The 17928-nt window shown below is 46.5% G+C and overlaps 1 protein-coding gene across 1 annotated transcript in view; it reads left to right on the top strand.

Moving 5' to 3' along the window:
* The window catches only part of VPS41 (VPS41 subunit of HOPS complex), a 307161-nt gene that overhangs the window by 261112 nt on the left and 28121 nt on the right, over positions 1-17928 (top strand). The window contains exons 23-24 of the mRNA XM_088478142.1: positions 2262-2316; positions 7202-7342. Of these exons, the coding sequence (XP_088334268.1) occupies positions 2262-2316; positions 7202-7342 (196 nt within the window). The remainder of the gene's footprint in view (positions 1-2261; positions 2317-7201; positions 7343-17928) is intronic.

Below are 17928 nucleotides of genomic sequence, written 5' to 3'. Positions count from 1 at the left end.
TTCTTTAAGGGGACATTACAAAGGCTGCAGCCTATTTTTTTAAGCCTGCACTCCAATACCCCAATTCTGTACTTTTTTTCACCACCTAAACAGTGGTGAAAACTTATCCCCGTTTTTTTACAAAGACTTTTTGCACCTGCGAAAAGTCTTTGTAATTAAAAATGGGGATAAGTGAAACTGGCGAAAATGACGTCATCGGCGATAAATTATCGCCGATTACGGGTTTTCGCAGCCTAATTGAATACGGCCCTAAGACACATTTTTGGATGAAAAAGACGCTCGGCACACAAGACCTGGTGGCTTGCTTGTGGTATTGAGTCTAGGTGTGTGAGGACACATTTGTAGAGTACTGGTATGGATCCTTTAATTTCCGCAGAGATTACAGCTACATGCAACTCCAGAGATTGGCAGGACGATTACTCATTCTCCTCATTTACATCAAAAGTCCTCATAACGAGCAGTGAGATGAGTGTAAAATAATCTGAACCTGATATAACCCATGTTCTGTTTAGAACACTGCTGTATCTGACATTTTAAAATTATAAAGCCTGGAGTAATATTGTTGGAAAAATAACGATTGTTGGTTGGGTGATAATATTGCCTGTGGCTACAGTGCTGAAGATAGGCTCTTGATTAACAAAAAAGCTTCATTTTCCCGCCTGTTCATTGCAAGGTACCACTACAGGTATCACTATAGAGAATAACCTTTTATATCTAAATATTTGTATGAACGTCATGGGGATAAACTTGTTCAAAATAGGAGTATTCAATACTCTGACAAACCCACATGCAGTGTGAGGAAATACGTTAGTAATTGTGGGTGGATTGAGGAGCTGATTCAGACCCGCTCACTAGCATGCGTTCGCTCGTAGCTGGCCAATTGTCACTTTCTGCGCATGCGTACACATCGCAATGCATGTGCGCAGAACCACTGCGAGAGATTGGGAAGCATTTGCTCGCTGGGCATAGACACCCAGCAGAGTGAGTGACAGGAGAGGCTTTTTGTGAGTGGTGACAGGGGCAGGCCACTAGAAACGGGGGAGAGGAGGTGCGAATGCAGGCGTGCCTGACCGTCTTAATGCCGTTGCAGAGGCGTGCATAATTAACAGGCAGCATCATTGTACACGTCACCTGGTTGAATTTCACACTGAAGTGATCGCAGTGCTTGGGGCAGGGTATAGTCCGCCTCAAGCGCTGCGATCGCATCCGATGGTTCTCAATGGTTTCATGCACTTCCAGGAGATGACGTGCACAAGTGGGCATCTTATGAATGGCTGAACCTATCCTGCAGGGAACCACCAGGAGGTACCGCTTTTATTTGGCGTTGTGTTCCTGTGGGCACGGAACCTATCCTGCAGGGAACCACTACCAGACACCGCTTCCATTTGGATTTGTGTTCCCGCTGGACTCACTATCAAGCAGGACACTACTATATAAGAACATAGTACAAAGCACCAGAGTCCAAATGTTCTTATTGAGAAAGAGGGTTAGCTGGAATTATTTTCTAACAATATATTATTCTGGGGATCCCCTTGAGAACTGCAGTGTAACCTTTATTGGATAACGGCCACTTGATACAATCTGCCAATTAGATACAGAGTTGCTAAATTGTACCACTTGACGATGAAAAGGAACCAGTTGACTGGGAGTCTACGAAAACTCTTATTCAGTTTGTACTGTATGAATATTAACTGTCTTAGTAGTCTGGTTATATTCATTGCTACTGTATTTGAATATGACATTATTTTTTTATTTAAACCCCCACCCACCCCCCCACCTTTGTTTCTGTGAACAACTGGTGTGTAATAAATTTGTGTTTTTAAGATACCATACTCTACTCTTTATTTGGTGTCAAGGCACAGGTACAGGTCAGCGCAAATCTTCCCTATTTCCTATTTTGTTTATTTTGGGTGGAATGCAGAACCTCTTAGGTATTGCTGCAGACCTGTATTTGTGTTTGATGCATTGATAGGGACTCGTATATGCATGTAGATAATTTGATTAGTGCCATTGGATTTTTTTATATATATTCTTTGTACAGTTCAGTAGATTTTGCCCCTTGAGTCTTCCAGAGTGAAGTACTGAAGATCATTGTGTTTTCTCCGATATAAAGAAACCGGAGAATGGATTACTATGTATTACATGATGAAAAAAATTGAAAAAAAATACAGTTTAATATTGTGAAATAATAAATACAAAATAAATTAATTTTTCTATGTAACAAAATTTAGGTTGCTCATTTTTCCTCTCTTCAATTTCAGGCTCTTGAGATCTGTCATGAGAGAAATTTTGTTGAAGAGACTGTGTATCTGTTAAGTAAGTACATTGTTGTTGTTTGTTTATTATGTATATGGCCAGATTACAATGTTTAAATTACTTTGATGCTTTCAGATAGCCATAGGAGTTATTTCTGCTCAACACCTTCAAGTAGCAGAAGAGAGGATTAGGTGAGCTGGAAGACTGCAGTCTCCATACTATCATTTATTGCAGCTACTGATAGGTCCTTCATCTTATACCCGCACCTCAGCGCCCCATTTTCTTGTTTGGAACGGTCAGACAAATCTGGACGGATGGAGCCTGAGGAAAAACAGCTTTGGTGACTGATGCCCTGTATAGGGTGACACTATCATCCTACATCAGAGTTCTGCTAGAAATATTTAAAATTAATAAAATGAATACACTTCCCTGAATATTAATACTGCTATTTATGCATGTGAATATTTAATCTATAAACAATAAGTTGTATGGACTATGGAGTTGCTTTGTCACAACAATCTTTTTAGTGACAGAAGCCTCACTGCACTTTGCTGTTGGGGACTTCCTAAATCTACAGTACCTCTGTATTATGCTTTCGTCAAGGCTACATTCCCTTCCTCATTCCATAACATTGCACTGTGGGAGTTAATTAAATCTAGACATGAGCAGTTCGGTTTTGGCTCAGATATTCCCACCAAGTTTGGATCTCAGAACTAGGCAAAATGTCATCTTTCATGGACATCTTGGCACAGATATCTGTTAAAGATGACATTTTGGCTATTTCTGAGATCCGAACTTGTCAGAAAGTTCCGTTTCAAGACCAAATAACTCATCTCTAATTAAGGTGCTGGATTAATTTAGATGTACCGCGCCGGGAAAAGTGTGGTAGCCTCGAGCTTTAACGCCCAGGAGGTGTTAAATTACAGCGCGTTAACCCATAGAATCTGGGATAGGTTCCCGGAGCTATGGGTTACCATGTTCAGCCGTGATCAGGGCATTTAATGCAGTTTTTTTTTTCGAGTCTCCTTAGGCTGAAACTGAAATCTGTGCTAACTGCAGCCTGCAGGACTGATTGCAGGTTGTCGTGGACTATAAATGAATAGCCCTGGCAGATCATTTAGCCCGCATTAATTAACTGCGGCTAATTGAATCCGGCACTAAATTTGATTACCAAACAACCAAATCAATGAGCAGTTTGGCCACAGTGGTAGACCCCATTGTTCAGTTGTCTGTTAAAAGAATTGCAGGCAACAATAAAAAGCAATGCCATGCAAAGTCAGAAGATGAATCCAGCGACCCCCTGGAGGGTTCCAGCCAATGGGGTTGGATTAGCCTGCACTTTCCCGAGCTCCAGAGCCCTCAAATGGCTTCATTTGGGCCAGCTGTCTCTTAGATATCCCCCTACAGGTGAAATTCATTTACCCAATAAGCAGCGCTCTAGCTCTGCTCGGCTACCTGAGTTTCAGCGGTCATCACTCCGGAGGAGAGGGTCTTAAATTCAACAAAATGTAGCCCCCTGGAAGGCACGGAGGGGGAGGGCTCCGCAGGTAGTCAGGCGCCTGGTGTTCCTGCCCACTGGGGCCCCCTGGGCTATGAATCAAAGGGGTGCTCCCAAAATGAATATGAAAATGTCAGAATCAAGCCAGCCCGAGGCTTGGCTCTGGATCAGTCCAGGCCCAAGGGGACTGTTGTAGGGCAGGGTTTTGGCTTTCCCTTCCCTGCAAAGCTGCAACTGATCGTCCGCGACTCATGTACGATCAATGGTTGGCCAGGGGGTCCGACTTCAACCAGTCGCAATTTCTCAGTGTGAGTACCTACATTCACCATATTTGGAGTGGAGGTAGCAGAGGCCCATCCCCCTTCAAATGTATCGACCAACCATGGGTACCTCCGTGGGCTGAACACTGGTGAATGCATAGACAGTTTCCCAGGCCCTTGTGGAAACCAGGGGGATCCAGCACCCTCTCGCCAGATGACCCGAATATTAAGCCCACCCCTGGATCCACGGCGAAAGTCGGAATTTTCACCTCGTACCTGCCTGGAGCAAACGTCGAGGCAATGAATGCTTGCTGATAACATGAGTGCCAGCCTAAGTTGTCGAGGCAGCGGCATTTGGGGATTTAAGCTCCTGGAACCCTTACTGAGGTGATCTTTCAGCAGGGATGACCCCCTGCCACACTCTGCCACAGAAGGAGTTCCAGGAAAGGCAGTCCGAAACACCACTACCTCACTGCGCCCAGCATGCATTCACCGAGGGTGATCGCTTCACCGCAATATTTCCCCCCGCTGGACACTGTGACCCACGTTTGGGGACGGCCTCCGGTAGGTTGTTTTAGCGGGGAGCTGCCAAAAGGGCAGGGGGCATTCTGTCCTTTTGAAATCGGGCAGGGTGCAGCTTAGTGGGAACGCTATCTTTCCTACTTGTTCAAATCATTGCATATATCTTTGTGTAGTGATTGCTTTGGAGCCCACACACTGTACACTGGTTGCCAATTCAGTCAAATTACCAACGTTCAGCATCCGTTCAACTGACCTGGTTACTTCATTTGTTGTTAGTTAGGGATATTTTTACAGAACATTAAATTGTTGTTGATATCCCATTGTACATATTACATTATTTTATAATACACTCAGATCATAATAGAATGAAACACCATCCGAAAACATGAGCAGATAACACCTGGATCTAAAGCACTTCTGTATAAAAGCACTATTATTATTATTATTATTATTATTAATAAACAGGCATCAGGGAGTATATATCAAGTCAATACCACTTGTACAAAGGGCAATGTGTATGGGTTTCTTATATTTATATCAATTGTGGAGGTAAAATCAGAGATATGTGAGGACTTGGGCTAATATAATACTGTGTTTATAGCTAAGATTTATGCTTGGATTGGGATGCTTAGGTTTGATTTAAGAGGTGTGTTGGTTACTGTTAGGACTATATAAATATTAGAGGTAACTCTTATATTCAGTTTCATCTTAAATTATTTTAGGTTTTGTTTCATTTTTAGCACTGTTGTGCTTATCACTTTGAACAGGAGAATCCAATCTGTAAACAAGGAGTATTAGCCTATGAGTTACATATGAACCTGAGCCTCTTTTCTTCCTTATAGACACAAAGGGTTGTACTTGAAGCATATTTTATGCGCCTACTCCCATATCCAGCCTGCTGTCAAGATTTTCGATTATTTATATCTATAAAATAACTGACAGTTCTGGTTAAAATGCATCCTGCCTCACTGTGTAATATTGTGCTGTGACTTTCCATTATCAGTCATATAGAAGCCAGTACTCATGCAAATCATTATGATGAAGAGGAGCGGCATGATTGTTTACCCACTGCCCGGCCACAGGAAATGATTTTTCCTCCATTAAAGGACAGATATTATGATGATATATATATTTTTATATAAATGAAGTAAGGGATGAATCATGCAAACTTGGCTTTCATTAACACAAGTGCAATTCAGTTCAAAATAGACAATTCAGGGCAAATTAAGAGCAGTTTTAAATTTTTTTATAACTGTTTAGTCATGCTTAGAACATCCTTGTTTATTTTTTATATTGTTGTTATTAATAGTAGTATTATTATATTCGATATTAGCGACCCACCCCGGCTTCACATGGGAGCAATTTCATCTTGCCACAGCCACCTGCATCTTATAACAACCTACACTATGTCACAGTGGCGTAACTAGGGTATATGGAGCCCCCCTCTATATGTGCGCGTGCCAAAAAATCAGCCCTCTGCTCACCACAGGCTTCTGCATCTCACCACAGCTCCCTGCTTCTTGCTCCTACCCCCTGCATCATACCAGTTTCACCACAACCCACCCTGCAGCTGGTTTGGGCCCGGACACTGGTGCTGGGAAAGAGCAGAAGGATCATGGATAAGAGATTTGTAGTGCAGCTGCCATAACCATTCTCAGCAGCATGTGCTCAGAAGCCTCTATGCGCAGCCCTCCCTAACTGCGGAACATGTCAATGAGCAATGTCCTCTATGCACAATGTACCCTGTATTTCCTGGGCTTCCTGTGGGTTTCCTGTTGAGCTTCCTCACCATGGTGCCTCTGTCCGAGAACAGCTCTGACTTCCATGGGAGGTGCCTCCTGTTCACCAAAGACGTTTGGCTGAGCGGGAACATCACACTGGAGAGGGAGCACTTCACAGTGAAGGAGTGATGGTCGGAGTCTGCCTGCAGGTTCAGCGTACAGATGGACATCAGAAGCCAATGGATACTAACCATTGATGTTTTTGTTCCGATGGTAGTGTTTTTAGCATTTGATGGTGGCGGTCCATTGTTTTCCACCATTGAATGGAAATTATTTGATGGTATTCCAATGGTTGTTTGTTTTTTAAATTTTTTAAATTTCTGATTCATATGCCTCCTCTGGCTCCTTCCTGGCTATTGTGTCTGCATCTGGGCATCTTCTTCATGGGTTCATTGGAGGCTGTCTCTCACTCTCTGTCTGCCTCAGACATGGCTCTGCTCTCTCCCTGACACCCTCATCTCTCTTGGCTGCTGCTAAGCAACAGTTCACATTGCTATCTCTGATTGGCTCTCACTGTCTCAGAGATCCAATCAAAGTTCAGCTGTCGTACCTGCAGCAGCAGTCAGTCACTCACACAGCACAACAGTTTTTTCTGTGACTTGCTTCAGTAAAATCTTCACTGTTTGTCTCTCTTTTTTCACATATGAATGGTCCATACACCTAAACCTTCCTCGACCAGTGATATATAGAATAGTGAAACCCCCATCAAAATCCGTCCAGAGGTTTACAAGATTAGCCTGAACTAACACACAGACCCCTAAACTGGGGACTTTATTTTATATGTGTAGAGATACTGTCGTTTGCATTTTTATGACATTACTTTTGTTGCATTGCAAATACTGCTCTTGAGATAATTATTACATTCTTGTCTTTGTGTCCCCCAGGCAGAATGGGTAACAGTCGCAGGGCCTTGCAGATGATCATGGAGGAGCTGCATAATGTGGATAAAGCTATTGAGTTTGCCAAAGCGCAGGATGATGCAGAGCTGTGGGATGACCTTATCCTATACTCTATTGACAAACCACGTAAGTGCAATGAATAGTGCAATTAGCTGTTATGTTGTGATGTTGCTGTATAACATTGAAGGACATCTATATTTATTCCTAGGAATAGTCTGCAATTGGGAAAGATGTAATACTTATCATTCATTGTTGGTAGCTACCATGCATGTGTTTTACTTGTTACTAAGTGTTAAATGTTTTTCTTCCTTCTTTTGCATTTTGTAATACATCTGTTAAGAGCATAAGCGCAATAGGGACATCAGTGTGCTGTGGATTTCACACACTGCAGTACAGTATATTGGAATGAGTCACTACCTAAATAACATTTAGCTAATGATGGTTATGTGATTGCAAACAGAGCATTTAGAAAAGGGAATGACTAAATTGGACACGAGTTAGGACAGAATAACAGATTGCCTGCAGTATGTAATCCCTCAGTTGAGTGCAATAGTAGTGTAAAAAGAGACATTTCAGGACACACGTTAAATCTTATTGAGACTACAAAGCTGAATTTTCTGGGCCCCATATCAACATTTTGAAGGGGTCTTCAATGCTTACAAAGAGACAGATCTCTCCACAGCATACCCAGGGGCATACTAGTGAATTAATGCATTAACATACTCAAGTCTCTTCATCATCTTCACATCACCATGGAGTGAGCCTTACTTTCTTAGGGGTATATTTACTAAAGTGCGGGTTTTTAGAAGTTGAGATGTTGCCCATAGCAACCAATCAGATTCTACGTAACATTTATCTTGCAACTTCTAGAATATACTAGCAAGAATCTGGTTGCTAAGGGCAACATCTCCACTTCTAAAACCCGCATTTTAGTAAATATACCCCACAGTGTTCAAGTTATTATTAGTAACGGACAGTGCATACCACCTGAACATATTTCTACCGATGTGTCCTCATACACACTATTGCCGCAGTCGCGCCAAACGTCCGTATACGAAGTGCAATGATGCCGCGGCTTTTTTCCACACCAAGTTCCATTGTGCTTCATCTGCGACTTTGAACATATACAGTATAAAACTAATTCCTATGCGGTTAATGTCACAGCCTGGCGTCTCTGGTACAGATTGAGTGGTGTTTCGGGACGTAAAAAACCCCACAAATTTAAAGAAAAGGTTGCTATGCTACACTGCTTGGCACTGCTTACTCGTGCCAGCTGTCTCCCGCCGCATAGCGTATTGAACCTAGATGTATGAGCACCAGTGTCGGACTGGGGCATGAAGGGCCCACCAGGGTATTGCATTGTTAGGGACCCACTGAAAAACTTCCAACCCGCAGCAGAACACAATTTTTTGTCGCTATGTGCCCCATTCATTATCGGCACTGCTATCTACAAGATAGCAGCGCTGATAACCTAGGCAATGTATGAACGGTCAGTTCGCCTGATCGTTGCAACAGCTGCAGCTATCAATATGGACAGCTGCAGCTGGTGTTACCCTACCACCACAGCAGGGACAGCACTGTCCCTGCTGCAGCGGCTGCCGGCTCCTGGGGCTGCACGTGGGGTCTTGCGATGCTTGCAAGATCCCACGCATGCCCAGTGGAGCCGGCCGGGAGTGAGACACAGCACTAGGCTGATGCGCTGTGCGCTCAGCTGGGGATCGCTGGAGTGGGGAGTTTTCACTCCCTAACTCTGGCAGATGAGATGTTTATACATCTCATCATTAGAGCTTCCTGCTTCGCCTCGGTAAAGAGTCGAAGCAGGAAGCATTATAGCGGCACATCTCCCCCACTATCCTGTCACAGATCGCACTGTCCTCTCACACAGCCCCCCCCCACAGATTACATTGTTCTTTCACACAGCCCCCCTCACAGATCGCACTGACCCGTTACACAGCCCCCCCACAGTACACACAGCCCCCTCAGAGAACACAATGTCCCCTCACACAGCCCCCTGTCACAAATCACAGCCCCCCTAACATAGCAGCCCTCCCCCTCACAGATCACACTGGCCCCTCTCAAAGCAGCCCCTCCTGACAGTTCACACTGTCCCCTCACACAGCAGCAACCCCCTCACATATTACTCTGTCCCATCACACAGCAGCCCCCCCCTCACAGATAGCACTGTCCCCTCACACAGATCACTGTCCCCTCACACAGCAGCCCCCCCTCACACAGATCACACTGTCCCCTCACAGCCCCCCCTCACATGGATCACTCTGCTCCCTCACACAGCACCACCCCTCACAGATCACACTGGCCCCTCAATCAGCAGCCCCCCTTCACAGATCACACTGTCCACTTAACACAGCAGCCCTCTTCACACGGAATGGGTATGATATCCTGGCTGCTAAATAGCCACTTGGTGAAATACCGACACTGGAAGCCTGATGAGCCGAGATCCCGACAGGAGAAAGCAAGTAGGCTAAACCTACCCCTGTCGGCCACATAACCCTCCCTTGGTGGTGCCTAACCCTAACACTCCCAGGGGGGTGCCTGACCTTGTCCCCCCAGGGTGCCTAAACCTACCATCCCCCCTCAGCACGGCTAACGGTAACCTGTCCCCGCTTACCTTCCTTCAGGATGGCGGCTGTCAGGCTTTTGGCGTTGGGCTAAAGATAGGCGTCGGTATTTGGACGTCGGTAAATTAACTACAAACCCTTCACACAGCTCACGCTGTCCCCTCACACAGATCACACTGCCCCCTCACACAGCAGTCCCCCCTCACAGATCACACTGGCCCCTCACACAGCAGCCCCCCCTCACAGATCACACTGTCCCCTCACACACCAGCCCCTCCCTCACAGATCACACTGTCCCCTCACACAGTAGCTCCCCCTCACAGATCACACTGTCCCCTCACACACCAGCCCCTCCCTCACAGATCACACTGGCCCCTTACACAGCAGCCCCCCCTCACAGATCACGCGGTCTCCTCACACAACAGCTCCCCCTCACAGATCACACTGTCCCCTCACACACCAGCACCCCCCTCACAGATCACACTGGCCCCTCACACAGCAGCCTCCCTCACAGATCGCGCTGTCTCCTCACACAGCAGCTCCCCCTCACAGATCACGCTGTCCCTTCACACACCAGCCCCCCCCTCACAGATCACACTGACACCTCACACAGCAGCTCCCCCATACAGATCACACTGGCCCCTCACACAGCAGCCCCCCCTCACAGATCACACAATCCCTTCACACACCAGCCCCCCCCCTCACAGATCACACTGGCCCCTCACACAGCAGCCCCCCCTCACAGATCACACTGGCCCCTCACAGAGCAGTCCCCCCCTCACAGATAACACTGGCCCCTCACACAGTAGCCCCCCCTCACAGATCACACTGGCCCCTCACACAGCAGCTCCCCTTCACAGATCACACTGTCCACTTAACACAGCAGCCCTCTTCACACGGAATGGGTATGATATCCTGGCTGCTAAATAGCCACTGGGTGAAATACCGACACTGGAAGCCTGATGAGCCGAGATCCCGACAGGAGAAGGCAAGTAGGCTAAACCTACCACTGTCGGCCACATAACCCTCCCTTGGTGGTGCCTAACCCTAACACTCCCAGGGGGGTGCCTGACCTTGTCCCCCCAGGGTGCCTAAACCTACCATCCCCCCTCAGCACGGTTAACGGTAACCTGTCCCCGCTTACCTTCCTTCAGGATGGCGGCTGTCAGGCTTTTGGCGTTGGGCTAAAGATAGGCGTCTGTATTTGGACGTCGGTAAATTAACTACAAACCCTTCACACAGCTCACGCTGTCCCCTCACACAGATCACACTGCCCCCTCACACAGCAGCCCACCCTCACAGATCACACTGGCCCCTCACACAGCAGCCCCCCCTCACAGATCACACTGTCCCCTCACACACCAGCCCCTCCCTCACAGATCACACTGTCCCCTCACACAGTTACTCCCGCCCACAGATCACACTGTCCCCTCACACACCAGCCCCTCCCTCACAGATCACACTGGCCCCTTACACAGCAGCCCCCCCCTCACAGATCACGCTGTCCCTTCACACACCAGCCCCCCCCTCACAGATCACACTGACACCTCACACAGCAGCTCCCCCATACAGATCACTCTGGCCCCTCACACAGCAGCCCCCCCTCACAGATCACACAGTCCCTTCACACACCAGCCCCCCCCCTCACAGATCACACTGGCCCCTCACACAGCAGCCCCCCCTCACAGATCACACTGGCCCCTCACAGAGCAGTCCCCCCCTCACAGATAACACTGTCCCCTCACACAGCAGCCCCCCCTCACAGATCACACTGGCCCCTCACACAGCAGCTCCCCCTCGCAGATCACACTGTCCCCTCACACACCAGCCCCCCCTCACAGATCACTCTGGCCCCTCACACAGCAGCCCCCCCTCACAGATCACACAGTCCCTTCACACACCAGCCCCCCCCCTCACAGATCACACTGGCCCCTCACACAGCAGCCCCCCCTCACAGATCACACTGGCCCCTCACAGAGCAGTCCCCCCCCTCACAGATAACACTGGCCCCTCACACAGCAGCCCCCCCTCACAGATCACACTGGCCCCTCACACAGCAGCTCCCCCTCGCAGATCACACTGTCCCCTCACACACCAGCCCCCCCTCACAGATCACTCTGGCCCCTCACACAGCAGCCCCCCCTCACAGATTACACAGTCCCTTCACACACCAGCCCCCCCCCCTCACAGATCACACTGGCCCCTCACACAGCAGCCCCCCCTCACAGATCACACTGGCCCCTCACAGAGCAGTCCCCCCCCTCACAGATAACACTGGCCCCTCACACAGCAGCCCCCCCTCACAGATCACACTGGCCCCTCACACAGCAGCTCCCCCTCGCAGATCACACTGTCCCCTCACACACCAGCCCCCCCTCACAGATCACACTGGTCCCTCACACAGCAGCCCCCCCTCACAGATCACGCTGTCTCCTCACACAGCAGCTCCCCTCACAGATCACACTGTCCCCTCACACAGCAGCCCCCCCTCACAGACCACACTGGCCCCTCACACAGCAGGCCCCCCCTCACAGATCACGCTGTCTTCTCACACAGCAGCCCCCCCTCACAGATCACGCTGTCTCCCCACACAGCAGCCGCCCCTCACAGATCACACTGGCCCCTCAAACAGCAGCCCCACCCCCCACAGATCACACTGGCCCCTCTCAAAATAGCCCCCCCTCACTGATCACACTGTCCCCTCACACACCAGCCCCCCCCCTCATAGATCACACTGGCCACTCTCACAGCAGCCCCCCTCACAGATCTCACTGCCCCCTCTCACAGCAGCCCCACGTCACACAGAACACACTGTCCCCTCACACAGCAGCCCCCCTCACAGATCACACTGTCCCCTCCCACAGCAGCCCCTCCCCTCACAGTTCACACTGACACCTCTCACAGATCACACTGCCCCCCCACAGCAGCCCCCCCTCACAGATCACACTGGCCCCTCTCACAGCAACCAACCCCCCTCACAGATCACACTGCCCCCTCACACAGCAGCCCCCCCTCACAGATCACACTGGCCCCTCTCAAAACAGCCCCCCCCTCACAGATCACACTATCCGCCACACAGCTCCCTCCCCCTCACAGATCGCACTGAAACCCCCCCCCCTGACACCTCTAGCACTAACCTGCTTTCCACAGGTCTTTTCTTCTCTGGCTGTGACTCCGCTCCTGCCGGTGGCCCCGCCCCCGACCCACCATACGTCTAAAGTCATGGTCAGGCAAGGCCAGGGGATCTTTATCAGTATCTACAGACGGAGGCTGGGGGCCCCTGGTGACAGCCTGTACCTTCAGCTGCCGTTGGCTGGGAAGCAACCCCCCCGACACCCCCCCCTCGTGGCCCACTAAGCCCCACCCCTTTTAGAGAGGGGCATGTCCTAAAGTCAGTGGGGCCCACTGGGGTATTACCCGAATCCCCGGAGGCCCAGTCCGAGCCTGATGAGCACACATCTGTATCGAAAGTTTTATGTGGTTGATGGACCTGTGAAGACCACACTTGACAGTCCTAGGGATCACAGGCTTGTTTCCTGTGTAGTTACATAAAGTTACTTCTTTTGTTCCTCTTACATTTGGTTTTACTGTACTTTAACCTTTACTTGTATGGTAGATTGGCTTACTCTGGACCATGGATTGATTTGGCTGCTTCATATGCAAAACAGTCTAGTTGTAATTTATCATCATGCATAAATTCTGGTACACTTCAGGCCTAAGATATTTTTCATACTCTTAAAATAAAGCCCCTTTTTTACAGAAGATTTAACAGTTAAGATTTTGTCATATTGATAATTCCTAAACCTGTTTTCCACTTTGCAGTTGAAATCTCTTGGAATAAAAAGGAAAGTGTGTAGGAGTTGTCTATGTAATATATATTGGAGAGATTGATGGATTTAGCTTTCTTGTTATTTTGTTATTTGTTAGCGCTGACCTCCACTAATATAATTTATGCTTCTTGTTATTTCGCCATGTTATGGTGTGACAGAAACATAATATTACTTTCATATTTTAAGAATGAAATGTTCCTTAGTGGCAGCTTTGCATATTGTTTACCCAAATGTATTTACTTTCAGAACACAGTCATATTGGTAAACCTTTTTACATCTCATTTACAAAACTATTGAAACACACAGGCAATATTAGGCAACATTTTTTCATTTTCTTTTTATTATTGCATTAGGCTTATCAACACAGTAAATGCAGAACAGTACAAAAATTTGAATTGCAATGAGTTAGAAAAGAAAATAACACATTTCAATATATCCCAGATTCCAGTATTGTATTTAGGGGGAATTCAATTAGCCGCAATAGTACGATAATTTAACGCATGCTAAGTTTTCACACCCTTTGCTGGTTTTTACCCTTTATCGCAGCTATGCGAGTCCAAGCTTTTCACGCAGTACTATTACAAAAGTCACCAAGTGGCATTTGCGCAAATCTTTTTTGTGTATTTTGCCACGATAAATATTGGTGAAAATGGGGAAATCTGTCTGTACCCCAAAAACAGCCAAACTGATGTAAGATATCAATAGAAAAGTGTATTAGTGGCCATAATAATAGTGTTTAGGGTTCTTAAAATGTGTCAAATGTCTGTTATATTCATGTTTGTAAAACTGTGAAATAATGATAGAAAGCAAGTGTTTTCTGGCTAAATAAATGTTCTACTTAAATTGGGGTGCATTAAAATGCCTAGAAGTATATAATTGAGTCATAATTGAAGACACTTTTATATAAACCTTCAAAATACGCCTCTAAAACCCACCTGCAAACTTAAAAACACCTGTCCCACGCAAATAGCACCCCTATATACATGTTCCACATCTGTTAACCCATTTTGCTGAATTTTGTACTTTTTCACCCGAAAAATATTACATCATTATTGGCCAAATTAAGCTACAAATTATTTTTGCCTAGTTAGTCATTAAGGAGGATGTTCCAGTGATTCTCAACCAAGTCCCGACATTTTTAGCCATAATAGGGGTTTTGCACAACTTCTCACCTACTTTGGAGGTGGTGAAAACTTTTTGTGGCAAATGGTATGGAGAATTCGCACCTACGAAAGGTTGCAGCTAATAGGATAGCACATTAAGTACAAATTTGCTTGGTAAGTCATTTTTCGCAGAAAAGCGTCTAATTGAATTCCCCCCTTAGACTTAAACTTATCATAATTTATATACACTTACAGGAGTGGAGGGTAAGGAAATATATAAACAGTATGTATGTATGTACCTTATTTCAGAGGTGTGTTTGATACTTATGAATCTTAACTTGAATTAGTTTGTTTAGGAGTTTTATTCTTTCCTTTAATTGTCTGATTCAGTCTGTGGCTTCCTGCATGACTCCATTCATCTTTGCACATCTTGCCCATACTCAATTATACTGTGTATGACAGGTTACGAACTCCTCAAAATCAGCATATGTCCCCTACAATAGTTTGGAACTGCTAACTTTGTGTTGCCCCAGAAATGCAGAAAATTGTATTGAGAATTAATACTAAAAGTAGCTGAGGAGTTAATGCTTGCTGAACAATACAAACAAAGGGGGGGGGAGTTCAGGTCAGTGCTATGACTGCAAAAATGCCCCCTGATTGTTCTGGCTGATGCAGTTTGGGATCATTAACATAGAGGTGTACATCAGAATTAGCAATGTGCGCATACGAACATCGCAGTTCCCCGCGAAAAGAGCGTTGATGGCAGACAATGATTAGTCGGCATCTGTATTTCTAACGTTACTGCTTGATTTCGTGACAGTTCTGTATTCCCACAATTTACTGTTTCAGTATGATGCTTTAAATCATCTGCAACAGGAATTCAATATATTAGCGCTAAGGGCTGGGCTCGGGGTCCCGCGGACAGAATCCCAACGCCGGCATCCCAACAGGGTTAGGATACCGACACCTGTCGGTCGGTACCCGAACCCTCCCCCTCTCCCTAACCCTTCCTCCCATGTTAACTCTATGAAATATGCCTATAAAACGTTTGGTATCTTTTCTGATATAGAAAGAAGAAATAGAAGATAAGTGGAGATGGGACATTTTTACTTGTTACTAAAATAATTTGTGGCATTTGCTACTACCTCATGATACCACTAAACCATTAATGCTCTCCTAATTTCCTGCCTTGGCTACTGTAACACCCTATTAATTGCCAATCATTGAACTCAAATTTTGCAACTTCACTTCATCTTGATGCGACTTCTAGGCTGATTTTGAACTTGTTTTTCTAATGTTGGTATTTTCTGTTTGTCATAGAGTTGACTGCCTGTTTCTACCAGGATATTTGTCAAACTGATGGTTCTTATTAACAAAGCCCTCCACACTGGTGGACACTTCCATCTCTTTCTCTTACTGTATATTTTTTTACCACCCTATCTATGCCCTACAGGCTGCAAATCAGCAGCAACTATTATGCTAAATTATAACCGCATCCCACTTCTATGTTAAGGACTACTTATTCCAAGGTACAGGATCACCATAGGCTATCAAGTATTAAAAGTATCCTTATATTAAGTGATTTAGTTTAGTATTTGTTGTCATTACTGATCACCTATACCTGCTGCACAAAATTGTTTTGCTATTAATATACAACACTCACGTATCCTCCTATCTCTCCTCAGTCTCTTCTTCTCTGTACAATTGATGTGTCTGTGTGTATAGAAACTAGATAGATATCCAGTTCATACAGCAGTGTCTGATCTGTTGTACAAAACAAGCAGTTGTAAGTTATGGGGCTGATTAGTTACATGCAGATTTTGTTTGGTTGAAGAATTTTCAGCAAGATTTGCTCCTAACTCTAATGGTGGGTACACACTGGGCGATATTACTGAGCAACTGCACGATTACGACATCGTAATCGTGCAATCGCTCAGTAATCGTGCACAAATCGTGCACTTATATGTCGGAAATGACCAGCGATGCGCACTCCCGCTGGTCGTTTCCGACATTGTCCATCGCCTGAACATGCAGCACAATCTGCCGATAACGACAGATTGGCATGTTCAGGAATGATAGACAGTGCCTGCACTGAACAACTGATCGTTCAGTGCAGACACTACAGGGGATCAGGAACGATGGTACGATTACGATGTAGTAATCGTACTGTCTTTCATGATCGCCTAGTGTGTACGCACCTTAAATCAGCTCCTGTATCTGATTTCCCTGATTTCCTTTAGATTGTACACTCTAGTGTGCATGACCTACTAATTTCATTGTTTTGAAATTCTTTATTGCATTTGTTATGGTGCATACACACGGTCAGATCTGTCAGATAAACGCTTCAGATCTGTCAGATAAACGATTGAACGATTTTACCAACGATTTTAATGATTTCAGACTGTATTAAAATGCATGAAATCGTCAAAATCTGACTGTAAACACAGACAATGGCCCTCATTCAGAGCCGTACGCTCTGAGCAGAGCGCACGCTCTGAATGAGGGCCGGGCTCCATTTTCATGGAGCGTCCTCCTGGACGCTCGTATAGCTGTGGGTCACCACCCACAGGCTATACGAGCGTGCATTGTGATGGTCGCGATGGTCGAGACCATCGCGACCATCGAATTTGCGAGCCGGAGCCTGCGGTTGAGGCTTTCAACCGCAAGCTCCGGAGTGATTTTGGCTCTATCAGAGCCAAAATCACTCCCACTGACATCACTAGTGATGTCAGTGGGCCGGCTTCTGACGGGAGGCGTTCCCGTGGGAACGCCCCCGTCAGGGAGGCAAGCCCCCGGCACGCCCACCAAAGGGGGCGTGCTGTCAATCAACATTGACAGCACGCCCCCTTTGATCGGACACAACGAGCGAAGGACTTTCCTTCGCTCGTCGCGTCTGGCGCATGCGCACGACGGAGCTCCCTCCGTCGTGTGCATGCTCAGTCCATAACATCGACCCACTTGCGAGCGGACAGCCGCTCGCGAGTGGGTCTGAATCAGGGCCAATGTCAGATATCGTTATCTGACATGCGGGAACACGCATCGTTCATCATTGCAGGCCCACATGTCAGATTTTCTTTCAGATATGAACGATTGAACGATTTTTAAAATAGTTATCGTTCATATCTGAAACAAAATCTGACCGTGTGTATGCACCATTAGTCGTTGTATTTTTCAATTGTTTTATTTTTTTTCTGGCTGTA

Source organism: Taudactylus pleione, unplaced genomic scaffold (genome assembly GCF_031769625.1).
Source record: "Taudactylus pleione unplaced genomic scaffold, aTauple2 ptg000208l, whole genome shotgun sequence".
NCBI classification, from domain to species: Eukaryota; Metazoa; Chordata; class Amphibia; order Anura; family Myobatrachidae; genus Taudactylus; species Taudactylus pleione.
Note: the sequence above shows the minus strand (reverse complement) of the source record. Positions and strands in the feature narration are given on the sequence as shown.